Below are 15,313 nucleotides of genomic sequence, written 5' to 3'. Positions count from 1 at the left end.
TGCACTATTTTTGAACTTAGTTACACTATTTTGAATCAAATTGCACTAATTACATATGATTGTACTACGCAATAATAATCTAAAGTTTATAATTTGAAAGTGCTTAGAAAACAATACTTAAAATATGTATCATACTTCAATACACCAATTAACATTTTTATAATTTTTTTATTTATATTAAAGTTTTCCGTAACTTAAAATGTAATTAAAATATTAAAATTAATATAATAAATATAAATATCAATATTAACTTATTTTTTATATTTCAAAATCTTATGTAATATTACTTTTTAGTTTTACAATGTTTATTATGTTGCGTCAAATTTTTTAAAAGGATTTATTTTACAAAATTCTCAAAATTAATATTTTTTTAAACATTTGTATTCATTAATATTTGTGTGAAAAATGTTCTAGAAATTTTATGAAGTTCTAAAATATATTTCGTGAAGCAATGAATCAATAACTTTTTATATTTTTAAGAATTTTTTAAAATAAATTCTCTTTAAAAAAGTTGATGCCACATAATAAATATTTTAAAACTAAAAAATAATATTACATAAGATTTTAAAATAAAAAATACGTTAGTACCAATATTTATATTTATTATACTAATTTCAATATTTAAGAATATAAATAAAAAATTATAAAAATGTTAGCTGTCACAAAATTTAATTTTTAAAAATAACTTCTGTAAAATCATAATATAAAAATAACATTACATAGTAAAATTTATTCAAAATAAAATAAGATCTTGAATTAATTTATAATTTTTTTAATAAATTAATTATAGAATTTTATATTTTTCTCAAAGAAAGAGTAAAGAAAAAAATTAAGACAAAATAAAATAAATATTTCAATATGAAAGAGAAAGAATAGAACGTAAGACACAAAATACATAAGTCCAATTCTTATCTTAATACCAATATTTTATTTGAGGTATTTTGCTCTTTCAATTTACTATAGTTCAATAGTTAACTTTGTTAACTTAACATAAGTTTAGTTTCTTAAAACTGAACTATTTTATAATACAGTTCAATTATTATTATGAATAGTTCAATATATTTTAGTTTAATATAGTACAATTAACTATAGTTTAGTATAGTTTAGTAAATTATGTCCAACCCTATCCATAACTGTGGGTTCGAGTCCTTGACATTTTTATTCTTTTAAATACTAAAATATCCTTGAATAATGTTTGAATATTTTTTATGTTTAATTTATTTGTTTGTAAAGTTATGTAGTTGACATTTAATTTTCAACTAGTATATTTATAATAATGTTTGGTGAAATATATGAGCACTTTGATTGTGCTACTAAACAAAAAATATATGGTCAATATTTTTATTGTACTACAATAAATATAGAAAATAAATTGGAAGAACAAAACATCTTTGAGTCAACCAACTAACCTACCAATTTGTGGTGGGTTGAGTCTGGTTACAAAATTTGTGATTTATTAAAGAGTGAGTCAGGTTGAAGTAACTCATTTTTAACTCAACCTATGATGAAGTCGTGTGAATTAGAATGACTCACTTTGACAACTTTGACAACCCTATTGGAGAATTAGATCAACTATGGGTGCATATGTGTTAAATAAACTATTACGAGGACATAAGGTGAATGGGAATTAGATATGTAGTACTAAATTAGTTATAATCCGTATATTATATTCTTGCATTAAAAAATTAAAATAATAATATTGTATTAAAGTTGATCCGACTCTAACTGAGTTCTGATTAAACCACAGGCCTAAAATTCACTAATTTAACGTCCTGTCTGATTGAATAAAGTTTAACAACATTAATTTATAAAATTAAAAGCATAAATATACATTCATGATATCAACAAAAAGATGATTTCAGAACAATTACAATGATTCTTAGGCAAACCATCATACTTTATGATATATCATGCCGTAATGGTACTCCAACCTCCATAAACAATCTTTTAGCATCACGTAGTTAATTTGACACAAATTATTACCTATTAGGAATCTTTCAGCACAAAATTTTATTTATGTCATTATACGAAAGAGATGGGTCTCTAATTGCCATAACTTGTTTTTGCTTGTGCTTTTTGTCAGTCATTTAAATGCTTGTCACTGTGGGAAAATGGAATAGAGATGATTTTGCGTGGAGAATTTCAGAGAAACCTCTTCCACAACTTAAAGTTTCTTATTATCCAGTCTCTGTCGGTTGTACTTCGACATGAAATTCTAGAACAAGTGCCCAATATAGAGAAGCTTGTGGTATGTTACGGTTCTTTGAAAGAGATGTTCTGCTGTGAAAGTCCTAATAATGTGAATTACAGTGATCTTCTATTAAAACTGAAAGAATTACGATTGGAGAACCTTGGAGAGTTGGTTTCTATTGGGTTAGAGAACTCTTGGACTGATACCTTTGTGAGAAACCTAGAAACCTTTACAGTCATTGGTTGCGAGAGTTTAAAAGGTTTGGTAACATGCAAAGTATCTTTCTCCAATCTGACATATTTGAAAGTAGAAAATTGCAAAAGTTTGTCACATTTGTTCTCATCCTCAACAGCCAAGAGTTTGGGTCAACTCAAAAAAATGAAGGTAAACTATTGTGAATCAATTGAAGAGATAGTGTACAGGGAGGAGGAGGGACCAAATGAGGATGAAATAATATTTTCGAAGCTCAGATTTTTGAATCTTAAATATTTAGAAAACCTTAGAAGGTTCTACAGAGGAAGTTTAAGTTTCCCATGCTTGGAGAAAATGTCAATAACAGATTGCGAGAAGATGGCAACTTTATGTCTAGGTACTCTAAAGGAAGGCAAGTTATCTCAAGTTAAACTTGGAGAATTCCCTGAAGCATTACAACCTGATCTCAATTCTACTATACAGAAGAAATATTTGAAAAAGGTATGTGTTTCACATTTTTAATTGAACATTGTCATGATTTTTGTCGTTACACTGTTGTTAGAACCTCAGTACGATGGTCATTCAATTTATGACGCTGCCTTCTAAATAACTCCCAAATCAGAGAAGCAGGATAAATTATTTTTATTTTTCTAAATAATCTAAAAAATTAAGTTAACCTCTCATTCATGTCTATATGACTCGGACATATTCATTTTAATTTTGAATAACAGTTTACTGCCTTCTCATAAAAATTATGAAAATTGTTTTCCCATAAAGTGCAACCGAGGTATATATATATATATATATATATATATATATATATATATATATATATATATATATATATATATATATATATTTTGTCGTTAGGAAGATTGCAGAAATAGAATGAATAGCTAATATCTGGTGTGGAACTAAACTCAAACTCTCTTATTATTTGATTATATATATATATATATATATATATATATATATATATATATATATGTGTATATAAACAACATAATTTTACACAAAAATTCAATGTTTTATATATAATCTTAATAAATAGACATAATTTTCCCATGTGGAGAACCTTGGATTTTATTAAAAAATTAAAGGATAGAAAAGAAATTTGAATCATAAAGAAGCAATGGCCCTCTCATTTGTATCTTCACCTCTAATTTCGTTGCTCATCATCATCTCGAACCCAAAATTGACAAAACCTCCCTATATGAAGAAGAAAACCCTAGAAGGAGAAGGGAGAACCTTCTAGGACCCCTAGTAACCTCCAAGAGAATCTCACAATCACTCAAGGTGTTTTTCTTCTTGTAAAATGAGAAATCTCCTAAAACTCTCATAAAAATATAATTAAATATCCATATTTGCATATCAAGGTCAACATTCTTGACCAATGGCTTCATTCTCGCCTAGCAAAGCCTAAATATCGATGTTCTTTGACTTGTAATTTGCTAGACGAGCCATATTTTTGTCCAGTGAATCGAATATTGCATGTTTGAGTTGTCATTTTTGTCCAGAGAATAGCCAGCTCGCCCAGCGATTCAAGCTGGTGTCCAATGGTGGTGATCCATGATAATAGTACCTTATAGGTGAGTCCTTTTCTTCATGTTTACAGCACTGGGTGTGATTCTAGTGCCCATAGTGTGGATATTTGTCTAAAAGTCATTATTTCTTGTCGAATCATGCCTTTTTGAGTTTCAGTTTGTTTTAATCCACCATATTTGCTTCCTAATACAAAACAATACAAAAATAAGATAAACTTGAAGATTAAACAAGATAAAAACTATGAAAAAGTTGATTTTATTTTCAAAACTAAACACCGATAAAAGATAGAAAATGGCGTTATCAAACCAAGATAGAAATTTATAAAAATTGACCTAATAAAATCTTGATAAAGTTCCCAGATAGTCTAATGTTATAATATATGTGATAGTTCAAGATCGTCAGGTACAATATTGTCTGTCTTGAACAGATTGTTTGTCTTCATTGATGGTATCAAACCATCTACTGTACATAAGATTAATTTCTCTTGCTTAGAAGTGGGAGCATTGCTCACGTGTTTCCTTGAACTGTTTCCACAATACAATTTTTATTACTATAAATAACGAAGTAAAACTACAAAATCTCGATTCTTAACTTGTTTGGAAGGTCTTGAAAAGTCGAGTAATATAAATTAGAAAACATAATTCAGTAGAAAACATAAGTCAACTAGGCTTTTCCGTAATATTAAAAAATTATTTAATATTTTTATGTTTGTAGATTACTAATCTAAAATATACCATTGGCTCTTATAAATAATAAATTTCATATTTTAATTTATTTTTTTGCACACGTACGTGCAGATATCAGAACTTGTGCAACTTGATCTCAAAAGTAAGCCAGAGCTACAAGAGATATGGAATGGCTCACTACATATCCCCGACTTGTGTTTCAGTGGGCTCACCACATTGAAAGTGAATGACTGCCGGTTTTTATCAGATGCAGTGCTACCCTTCCATTTACTTTCTTCATTACCCAAATTGGAGATATTGAAAGTTGAAAACTGTGATTCTGTCAAAACCATATTTGATGTCAAATGTGCAACACAAGATACATTAGTTACTTTTCCTCTGAAGAATTTATTTTTATTCAAACTGCCAAATCTGAAGAATGTTTGGAATGAAAATCCTCATGGAATTCTTAGTATGCACCATTTACGAGAAGTAAATATTGAGGATTGTAAATGCCTTAAAACCGTCTTTCCAGTATCAGTAGCCAGAGATATTGTGGAACTTGAAAATCTAGTGGTGAAAGACTGTGAAGGATTGATGACTATTGTTGCAGAGGATAACACGGACCAAAGTCTAGAGCTTACGTCTCCATGTCCCTGCGTAAGATCATTGAAAATATGGGGTTTGACCAAGTTCAAGTATTTTTACTACTGCTCACTCAAGTCGGACATTTATACGCCTCTAGATTCACATACTAAGAATCAACTCGGTACTCAAAAGGTATTATTTTTTAGCTGCTTCTTGTTGTTCATAATTGGATCAGTATCTGCAAATTGAATATTCCAAAATGAAAGATCTAGATCAAATTCAAAAATAGTACTTCGTGAATGGGAACAGTATGTTTCCCTTAGGCCTTAGGTTTCTCATTTCTTATTGTTTTCCGTTTCTTCTTTTGGTTTCTCTGCTATACACAAGCAGAGTGAGTTTAAAAAAGATTGAGAATTTGGAATTCCGAATTTGAGATGATTAATATAAATGGGAGGGAAGAACACACAAATCATAACCAGAATTTTTTGTCCCTCCTATAGTTGTTTATCATTTTTCAATATGAATAGATTACGCTATTCTACTTTATAATATATCATGTGTTCATGCTTCCACAATCTTTATTAACAGTCTCCTAAGATTTAAAGAACTTTTTAACTCATTTTCCTCTGCATAGAAACCATTACAACAGTCCTAACCAGCTTTGGATTGTGTTTTTCTTGGTTATTACAAGTGCCTGTTACTGGGGAAAAATGGAGTGAAGATGATTTTGCGAGGAGAATTTGAGAGAAGCCTCTTAGACAACTTAAAAGTTCTTACTCTCTGCTCCCTTTCGGAAGTATTTGGACATGAAATTCTAGATCAGGTTGCCAATATAGAGAAGCTTATGGTGTGTGATGGTTCCTTGAAGGAGATGTTATGCTGTCAAAGTCCTAATAATGTGGATTATGGTGGACTTCTATTACAGTTTAAAGAATTACACTTGAAGTCCCTTGGAGAGCTGGTTTCTATTGGGTTAGAGAACTCTTGGACCAAGTCCTTTGTCAAAAATCTAGAAACCTTTGAAGTCATTAGCTGTTCAAGTTTAAAAAGCTTGGTAGCATGCACAGTGTCTTTCTCCAATCTGACATGTTTGAAAGTAAAAGGTTGCGATAGCTTATCATATTTGTTCACGTCCTCAACAGCCAAAAGTTTGGGTCAACTTCAAAGAATGGAGATAACATATTGTGAATCAATCGAAGAGATAGTGTGTAAGGAGGATGTGGAGGGATCAGAGGATGAGATAACGTTTCCGCAGCTCTGTTGTTTGAATCTTGAAGGTTTATGGAAGCTGAGAAGGTTGTACAGAGGGAGTTTAAGTTTCCCATCCTTGGAGGAACTTTCAGTAACATCTTGCAGCGAGATGATAACTTTATGTCCAGGTACGCTAGAGGCAGACAAGTTGATTCAAGTTATACTTCAACGATCATCAAAGGCCATTCCATTGAAAACTGATCTCAACTCTACTATGAGGAAGGAATTTATAAAGGTACGTCTTTAATATTTTTTATTTATTGAACATTTATAATACATGTCTGAGTCCTATGTGGAAATTGTGTAATGTATTTACTATATCTTCAAGAAATAACTTAGATAGGTCAATAATGATATCTTATGAGTTTGACTCTAGGGCCCCATAGTCAGGCTTATTAGTAAGGAACGAAAAAAAGAAGATATAATGTGTTTTTCAGGTTAAAAAATTTATAGATTTATCCGGATAAATCCTAATAACTTCCAAATTGAGACTAAGTAGTATGTTAAATCATTTTTATTTTCTTAAATAAAGAAAAAAAAAAGTAACTAAATAAGGCTTTGATTACTGTCATGTTAAATTGTTTTATAGAAATTGTAATTATCCACTCTTGAAGTATACAAATTACACTTTCACTAGCTCTAAAAAAGAAACTTACTATCCCTTATTACTTAGTAACAACAATCTATTAGATTTTGAATAGATATCATTTATATTTGGATTAAATATGTTTTTGGTCCCTTAACTTTCAGTTAATTTTGGAATTAATCCATTTCGAAACTTTAGACTAATTTAGTCCTTCATCTTTCAAAATACGTGTATTTAGTCATTTTAATCAAATTTTATTAGGTTTATTTGATGTTTCATACGCATTTCAAGATTTTATTTGAGTTGTTTATTCTGTTTGACACATTTTTACTTCAATGTTAAGTCAAATACTATTATGAAATGTGTTTGAAATGTCAAATAAACTTAACAAAATTTGATTAAAAGGACTAAATCCACGTATTTTAAAATATGAAGGACTAAATTGGTCTAAAGTTTCGAAATAAACTAATTCCAAAATTTACTGAAAATTAAGGGACCAAAAACATATTTAACCCTTTATATTTTAATAAATTGTTCTTTATTCTTCTGAGTTTTGTGACCTTTATTTTATTTATGAGTAATATATGAACTAGAATATCAATAAAAAATACAACTTACAGTTTTATAATATAAAAATAAATGTTTCAATAATTTAAATATAGAAAAGTTTTTTATATTCCAAAATATAGAACATTTACATTTATTTATCTTAAAAAGTCTTGAATAGAATTGTCTTTTTCCTAATTTTAAAATAAATAAAATATATTGTATCACAAAATATTAAAGTGTAATATAAATACAACAATGGCTTATTAAAAGCACACAATCTTTCAAAATACAATTTAAATATATACCAAATATGAATACATTTTTCTTACACAAATAAAGGTACAAATAAAACTTTAATATTTTTCCGATGTTACTCTTAGACATATACCTAGATGTTTTTATATGTATATCGGGATACATAGATAGTACAATTTAGTTTTGTTAGCAGTAGTTGAAAAAACATATGATAAACAACAAAAAAACTTGAGGTTGGAAAAATCAGGTTGGATGGAACAAACAATCTCACAAGGTGATTTGTTTTGTAGAAAAGGAGTAGGTAAACAATTAATAATTACTAATTAATAATATGAACAACAAGCTTAAAAGAATAAAGTCCAAAAAATATTAGGTAAATATGATAGAAAAAGAAGAGCTCAACACACATTTAGAAAGTGTTGATGTTTTCGACAACCTCATTCTGTTAAGGAGTGGCAACACAGGGGATTTCATGAGAAATATCCTTGTTTTGTTAAAATTTATTAAACAAAAATTCTTTGCTGTTATTTGACCTAACTTTTTTAGTTTGCATGAAAATTGATTTTCTATGAAAAGGATAAAATGCTGAAGCATGTGCGGACATCAGTTTTATTTTTTCAGAAAAAAGAATCGAAGTAAAGTGACTGAAATTATCAACAATGGTTACAAAACATTTAAAACCATCAAAGAAATTGCGGAAAAATAACTTCAAATATAAATATGAATAAGTTCAAAGAAGTGAATAGTTTTGGTAATACTAGTACTGTATGGTAAAACGACTGAAGTGATCAACAATCGTTAGAAAATATTTAAAACCTAGCTACTATATGGCAAACGTTTCTGTTTCGCACAGACACATGCATAACAAGTAGTAACAACAAAGTAAGTAATGGAAGAATTTTGTGAAGTAAGAATTTGTAAAATTTTATTAGAATGATGGTCAAGTTTCATGTGTCACAAAATACAAGAAATAGTATTATTGACTAAAACAGAACAAATTTAAATTAATATTGGAGTCTGATTTATTCATAGTGCAACCACTAATAAGGTAAAACAAGCCGTGATTGTTGAATTAAAGCAAGGAGGGTTGCATAGTGCTCTTTAGAGAAACCATGTTGAACATCATTGTGATCATTCGTAACGACAGGAGTATCATCAGTAACAGTAGGAGCATAATCAACCACACTAACTGACAACTTTGGATGAGTAGTTTTATTCTCTTTTTGATGATAGTTTGGAGGATAACCATGTTTTATCCAGCAATTATTAGATGTATGATTTGTGCTGTTACAATGAATATAAAAAGAAAAAAAACTCTTTTTTTTTTTTAAATACAAACCTATACGAACACAATTAAACTAAACCAACTTTAATTCCTGACAATGCTGTCAAAAACTTGTTACGAAATTGACAAATATATCAAATCGTATAAAGAATATAGTGGACAAGTTCAGATATTGTATCCCACGGATACTAATGTAGTTTAAATTAATTAGTTGATTACGATAAGGGTCGAGAATAGAAAGACATTGTTGCTTTAAATGTAAAATAAACTCATAATTAAATTATATAATGAATAAAAGGAATTTACACCATGAAAGCAAATTTGATTGAGAAAAATATAAGATAAAAATTTTATCGAGATTGGGTTTTATGATTTCATTCAAAGTAAAAACAACAAACAATATACTATTATTTCCATCTCTCATACTCATATAGTTCGTAACATGCCTCGATTTCATTGTAGACAAGCCTAAGCTATAATAATTAAAACTTTATGTCTAGCAATTTTTCCTATTACGTTTGCATTAATGACCAATATGTTGATGCTTAAGAATGATCAATGACCGCATCTATGTCTAACATGTGAAATCAAAAGTTGTTTTATCCTACCCAGATTTTCTAAACTATCTTTTTTATCAACCAATACTCTCACATTTGCACCATATCTAGAACATGCAGTTAAAGATGATAATCTAGGCTTCCGAACTATCTTTTGGACCATTGTATAGACTCTCGCATGTGCAAAATTCATATAATATGCAGTTAAAAAAGAATAAAACATAAGAGATTATAGAAAAAAATTACATCAAATGAATAATTCATATAGAATTAAGAATACATTACACCTAACTTCGTGAATGAGAAAATTAGCTACTTGACTTGTAATTTGACTAACCAACTTGTAGATATCTGATATTGTTAATAATCTTTGACTATTCAATATTCCACTTATTATGTTCATAATTTTCTCAATTTTCTAAGATTTTCAATTATTTGTAAAATATAATTCACATATTTATCTTTTACACTTTTATCGAATAAAACCTAAAATATCAAATAAAATAAAAAAATAGAATAACATTAAAACATAAAAGGAGATTTGTTAGATTGGTGAGATAATCCAATTGAGAAGTGGTCATGAAAAAACGAGAGAGGACATGAAAAAACGAGAGAGGACGAGAACAATAAAGCAAGACTAATCTGATATCATATAATCATATAAGTATATTGGAGAAGAGAATTTGATAAAAGATAACCTTAATAACATTTTTATTAAATCAATATTTGCTGCCTTTATTAAAGAAAGACATTAAATATATAAAAATATTCAACCCATAAAAAATAAAAAATTAAAAGCAGCATAAAAACAAAAAAATCATAAACATAATAAATAACAAAAGATATTAACCATATCTCTATCGATAACATAAAAACAGAAAATCATAAACGTAAAAGCTACAGAAGATATATCTGTGTCACACATTGTCCAATGTGACTAAGTTATTTAATATGACACCAATATTTCACTGTCACCTATTATTCATGATGTTTCTCACTTTAAGGGAAGAAATGATATTGAATCTTTTAACAAAAAAAAAAATGATTACATTAAAAAGAAAAAGTTAAAAGATGGTATTGAATAATTCCGACAAAAATTAAATTGAAAAAAAAATTCTATTAAACCTTTAAGTTAATATTTATTTAATTAAATTCCTAAACTTAAAAGGATAGTGTTACATAAAAATAACAGAACATAATGATTTTAAAAACTTTAGAATTCAATTAAAACAAAGACAAAGTTAATTATAAAATAGTTAGAATTTTTATAGTTAACTTCTATGCTTAAATTGCCAAAGCAAATTATATAATTTTTAATGAAGGTTGACCGTGGAAACGAATTTCAATTTTGACGAAAATTAAATAGAGTTAAATCTAACTCAAATTTTACCTTGTTTTCAAATATAATTTTTTTAATAAAAATGTAATTTGGAAAGAAAAAATATTAAAGTTCTTCGGTACGTTTCTGAATAATTAATTATAAATAAAGTTGGCGATGCATATCATACTTCTAGAAAATTGTTAAAAATAAATATTTGTTTATCCTTGTAATAGATTAAATTCATATTTTTATTTATTCGTTTACATGTGGTGATTTCGAAAGAGAGGATCATGGGCTTGGCTACGGAGTCTTGAGTTCAGAGACAGGGCAGATCTACAAGAGATATGGCGTGTCTCTCTGCACATCCCACACTTTTTCTTCAGAGACTTGGAAACCTTGATTGTCAATGGGTGTCAATTTCTATCATATGTACTCCCCTTCACTTTGCTTCCTTTATTACCTCAATTGCAAACATTGGAAGTTCGAAACTGTGATTCTGTCAAAACCATATTTGATGTCAAATGTACAACACAAGACACAACCACTTTTCCTCTCAAGAGTTTGGTTTTATGGAAGCTGCCAAATCTGGAAACTGTTTGGAATGAAGATACTGCTCAAATTGTTACAGAGGCCAATCCAGATCATCCAAAACAAACAAATCCCAAGCTTATGTTTCCCGGTGTGACATCATTGACACTATGGGATTTGCCCAAGTTCAAGCATAATACTATGTCTTGCATTCATGATTCAACACCAATATTTGAGGTTTGGGAATTATTTCCAAGTCAATTACATACATTCTTGTACATGCATATTGTATCATATATCATGTGTTAAAAGTATTCTCCTACCAACCATCCAAAGTTTTTTCATTATTTTCTTCACGTACGAACACTATTCATCTCATTTATCAAACTTTTCATCTAAACAATAATTTTAAACTCAAAATCGTTTGAGAACATAGGGTACCGCCTTATTAGTAGCAACCTGGACTGGCTAGTTCATCTGTTTTTGTTTTTTTTAATAGGCTTTTTTTTTTTTTAATATCAGCTTTATTTTAGCATGAAAGTTCACAATCTCAATATAGAGAGAGCCGAATCTATGGCTGTGGTAAACTTCTGTTAATTCACTATTGGTTTCTCTTTGTAGCTAATTACACCCAACTTACAGCATCTGACAGTGGGTGAAAATGAATTGAATATGATTGTGAATGGAGAATTTCAGAGAAACCTTTTACACAAGATAAAAGTTCTTACTCTGTGCTTTGATATTGAGTGTGATGAATTTCCGGAGTATGGATTTCTACGAAGTTGCCATATGTAGAGAAGCTTGTGGTGTGTAGTAGTTCCTTCAAGCTGATTTTCTGCTATCAAAGACCTAATAATAGTGAACTTCTCTTACAGCTCAAAGAATTACGCTTGGAGTCTCTTGGGGAGCTAGTTTCCATTGGGTTAGAGAACTCTTGGACTGAGCCCTTTGTCAGAAATATAGAAACTTTTGAAGTCATTAGTTGTTCCAGTTTAGAAAACTTGGTAACATGCACAGTGTCTTTCTCAAATCTGATATGTTTAAAAGTAGAAAATTGTGATAACTTGTCATATTTGTTCACATCTTCAACCGCCAAAAGTTTGGCTCAACTCCAAAGAATGGAGATAATATGGTGTAAATCAATTGAAGAAATAGTGTCTAAAGAGGGGGATGTATCAGATGAGGATGAAATAATATTTTGGCAACTCAGTTGTTTGAATCTTGATAATTTATGGAATCTCCGAAGCTTCTACAGAGGGAGTCTAAATTTCCCATCCTTAAAAGAGTTATCAATAGCACATTGCATTGAGATGGTAACTTTATTTCCAAGTATACTAAAAGCAGACAAGTTGACTCAAGTGATAATTGATTACAAGGCTATTCCATTGGATACTGATCTCAACTCTACTATTCGAAAGGAATTTGAGATAAAGGTATGTATTTAACTTTTGTTAATATTGTATTGATTCTTGTCGTTATAGATACAGCATCTTAGATTATGTGTGGACTATATCTATAGATTTTGTTTAAACATGCAAGACGGCTTAGGACAACATGCAGGAAAATAATTTTAATTTATTTAGAAATTCTTCAAAATAAATAGCCATGAATATCATACTTAAACTATTAACAATAGCTTCCTGCAATCAAGGCTACAGAAAATATATATAAAAATGTAATCTTAGGAAAAAAAATCTTCAAAATAATAAGAGTAATTACAAATGTCAAAAAAATCCGTACCCACATATATCCATGAATAAAACCCGCAATGGGTAGATAATAGATATTGAAAATGGATAGCCGCGGGTAACAGGTACGGATATTTTTCATACCCACTTGTTAATGGGGGCGAGTACGAGTATCATAGTATTTGTACCCATGGATACCCGTACCCTCTATACTCTAATTTAAATTAAAAAAATTATTAAAACATTAACACATTGATCTTGAATGAGTTATTTTTTATTGATTAGTTTAAAATATCTTCATTTATTTGTAAATTGTTATTCAACACTATTTAAATGGGTCATTTTCACTTTGTTTGAATTTTATAAATGTTATGTATTGTATTTTTATTTGAATTCATGATTAAAATTTGTTATTAAATATTAAATATTTCTTTTTTAAATACTTACGAATACCTGTAGATATCCGTGGATATTAAAAAATTATGTGGATACCCACATAACGAATACCCGCACTGATATAGTACGGGTACAGAATGGATATTTATTTGGCAGGTAGGATACAGGGGAGCTACTACCTATACCCTACCCAACTCGTTGACATCCTAAAAGTAACCTGTAATGTCCCAATTTAACAGAATAATTCTAACAAATAGGATGCCATATATATATATATATATATATATATATATATATATATATATATATATATATAAAGAGCACAGACATAAAGTATTTATGAATCAACCATTACGATCATTCATAATGTACGGAAAGAAAAAGTTAAGGCACAAAAATATTGCCAATAACAGAATATAAACAAGGCAACAATTTAGTAAGGATTTACTCAACAGAGCAATTAAAATAACAAGGCAAAAGTGCCCACAAAAATATGCTCCCAGGAGTGAAAACCACCCATGCTAGACTAGGCTGCAGCATTTCCATCCTCACTACGATCACCAGGGGTTCCCATTTCTGCTCACACCAAGAATTTGGTGATCATTGCAAAAAGGAAAGCCAAATAGACAACAAACAAAAAGGGTAAACTAGAGTAAGAAGAGATTTTGAACATGTTATAACAAACAAATAATTAAAGCAGATTATAATAGGCCAAACATTAGGCACCCAATCATGTGATAGCAAACAAGCAATATGACTCTATAACTCAATTATCCAGATACATATAAAGAGATCAGATTCACTGCATGTCTACACTTGTGGTGGCCTCTACTGCTCTACAGAGTCATTGCCAATGGGTTTCACCCTACCACACACAAGGTTAGCCTTCAATCATCTAGAGCCATTATCCTGCCAAAGACTAGGGCCTCCTGCTACTCTTACCACTTGAATCGGTCTGCTCTACGTGAGACTAACTGATTCTTTAGAGTTTTAGGATGCAACCTTACTTGAATCATTATCTAATTATATATACTACAACACCACCATGAAATCTCACGGAGAGGTTCATGGAATTACGTCTATCTCATGCCACATTCATGTTCCTCACACCACAATCACAATTTTATCTCAAGCATTATAATTTCATGTCAATGCTCAATCAACCAATCAATCCATGATTCATTCCATATCCACAACAAAGTCTCAACCCCATTTAATCTCATAAACCACACATGACATCATGATGCAACCAAACAACCAAAACATAAAGGAAAACAGTTCTAAAGCACGTCTCTACATCAATCTCACTCAAGCTAGGAACTCTCGCTCAGGAGAAAGGAGTCCCTCACTCAAACTAAAGGCGCTCGCTCAAGCTAAAGGGGTTCTGGAGGCCTCCTTATGAGCTGACATGGACCTCAAACATTTGGTCTAGTCCATCCAATAAAACAAAAAAAGGGGATTTACATAACCTACTGCAAGTCTAGGTGACAGAAAAAAAAACTGGATGAAATTTTTATCATTACAATTTTTTTCTATAACTTCTAATTAAAATTTACACACTATATCTATAATTTAAAATCGAATTACAATAATTAAAATGATTTTTTTGAAAAATTTAAAGAACTATACTGAAATATTTTAAAATAAACAAAATATATAAATAACAAATTTTTGTGATGAACAAATATATATATATATATATATATATATATATAT

The 15,313-nt window shown here is 29.4% G+C and overlaps 2 protein-coding genes across 2 annotated transcripts; both read left to right on the top strand.

Moving 5' to 3' along the window:
- Nucleotides 1-1,524: 1,524 nt before the first annotated feature.
- Nucleotides 1,525-6,294, top strand: LOC146883381 (uncharacterized). Its single transcript, XM_085667528.1, has 6 exons — nt 1,525-1,578; nt 2,084-2,373; nt 2,443-2,884; nt 4,726-5,373; nt 5,873-6,153; nt 6,240-6,294. Exons 1-6 carry the CDS (start codon nt 1,525-1,527, stop codon nt 6,292-6,294), a joined length of 1,770 nt encoding a protein of 589 aa, XP_085523654.1.
- Nucleotides 6,295-6,334: 40 nt separating this feature from the next.
- Nucleotides 6,335-11,868, top strand: LOC146883380 (uncharacterized). Its single transcript, XM_085668226.1, has 2 exons — nt 6,335-6,667; nt 11,268-11,868. Exons 1-2 carry the CDS (start codon nt 6,350-6,352, stop codon nt 11,820-11,822), a joined length of 873 nt encoding a protein of 290 aa, XP_085524352.1. The 5' UTR covers nt 6,335-6,349; the 3' UTR covers nt 11,823-11,868.
- Nucleotides 11,869-15,313: the final 3,445 nt, after the last annotated feature.

This window comes from Vigna unguiculata, chromosome 10 (genome assembly GCF_037176805.1).
Source record: "Vigna unguiculata cultivar grain cowpea cultivar isolate G323 ecotype 2 chromosome 10, ASM3717680v1, whole genome shotgun sequence".
Classification (NCBI taxonomy): Eukaryota; Viridiplantae; Streptophyta; class Magnoliopsida; order Fabales; family Fabaceae; genus Vigna; species Vigna unguiculata.
This window is presented reverse-complemented; position numbering and strand designations above follow the sequence as displayed.

Excerpts from the sequence above, each read along its gene's own strand:
- LOC146883381 (XM_085667528.1), top strand. The coding sequence starts at position 1,525 with ATGACTCACTTTGACAACTTTGACAACCCTATTGGAGAATTAGATCAA. Across the intron at positions 2,885-4,725 it reads AGAAGAAATATTTGAAAAAG|ATATCAGAACTTGTGCAACT; the intron begins GTATGTGTTTCA and ends ACGTACGTGCAG. Across the intron at positions 5,374-5,872 it reads ATCAACTCGGTACTCAAAAG|TGCCTGTTACTGGGGAAAAA; the intron begins GTATTATTTTTT and ends GGTTATTACAAG.
- LOC146883380 (XM_085668226.1), top strand. The coding sequence starts at position 6,350 with ATGGAGATAACATATTGTGAATCAATCGAAGAGATAGTGTGTAAGGAG. Across the intron at positions 6,668-11,267 it reads TGAGGAAGGAATTTATAAAG|AGAGGATCATGGGCTTGGCT; the intron begins GTACGTCTTTAA and ends TGATTTCGAAAG.